This window comes from Herpailurus yagouaroundi, unplaced genomic scaffold, assembly GCF_014898765.1.
Source record: "Herpailurus yagouaroundi ecotype Mexico unplaced genomic scaffold, PumYag 66822, whole genome shotgun sequence".
Classification (NCBI taxonomy): Eukaryota; Metazoa; Chordata; class Mammalia; order Carnivora; family Felidae; genus Herpailurus; species Herpailurus yagouaroundi.
This window is the reverse complement of record NW_024419709.1, coordinates 1-633: the sequence shown is the minus strand read 5'-3', so window position 1 is coordinate 633 and position 633 is coordinate 1. Positions and strand designations below refer to the sequence as shown.

Here is a 633-nt window from a genome sequence, read left to right as displayed (position 1 = left end):
GGCTGCCCCTCGGGCTCAGGCCCGCTCTTCCTCATGGCTCACAGCCTCTTCGGACAGACACGGAGACCCGGGCTGCCTGCTGTTGACCGCGAGCATGTACTGCAGCACTTGCACGCCGCTGGTTTCTGCGTGGGCCCTGGGACCCCACAGGAACTCGTAGCGTGCGGGCTCGCTGCCGGGCACCTGCCGGTACTCCAGGTACCCTTCCTGCACCCAGACTTGGGTCAGCAGCTCCCTGGGCTCCCCATAGAATACATGCTCCCTGCCGGCATACACCCCCATGAGCCCCAGCGCTTCCCACACCGCCTCCTCAGGGGCACGGTCGTCCTCCAGGAGGATCACCCACAGGACCAGCACCAGGAGGCTGGTCTTGGGCATGCCGACCCTACCACTCGGCGTCCCATCGCAGCTGAGGCCCAGGATGCTGACCAGGACGTAGGAGCGCTCGCGGGGGTCCACTTCCTTCACGTCGACTCCAAAGACCAGCTGCAGATACTCGCAGGCTCGGCGGAAGATCACGGGGAAGCGGTCCTGGTCACCTTGGCTAACCGCCGCCAGCATCTCCGCCCATGTGGTCAGCTGCTTGGTGCGATACTTGAGGAGCAGAAGCAGCACCAGGCCGGCCACCTTCAC

At 65.6% G+C, this 633-nt stretch overlaps 1 protein-coding gene across 1 annotated transcript; it reads right to left on the bottom strand.

The window, feature by feature from the left end:
• Window positions 1-6: 6 nt before the first annotated feature.
• Window positions 7-630, bottom strand: LOC121024686 (melanoma-associated antigen 9-like; the record flags this gene model as incomplete). The annotated part of the gene is made up of 1 exon (XM_040466882.1): window positions 7-630. A coding segment is annotated over one exon (615 nt), but the record flags the coding sequence as incomplete, so codon positions are not given.
• Between the last annotated feature and the right edge of the window lie 3 nt (window positions 631-633).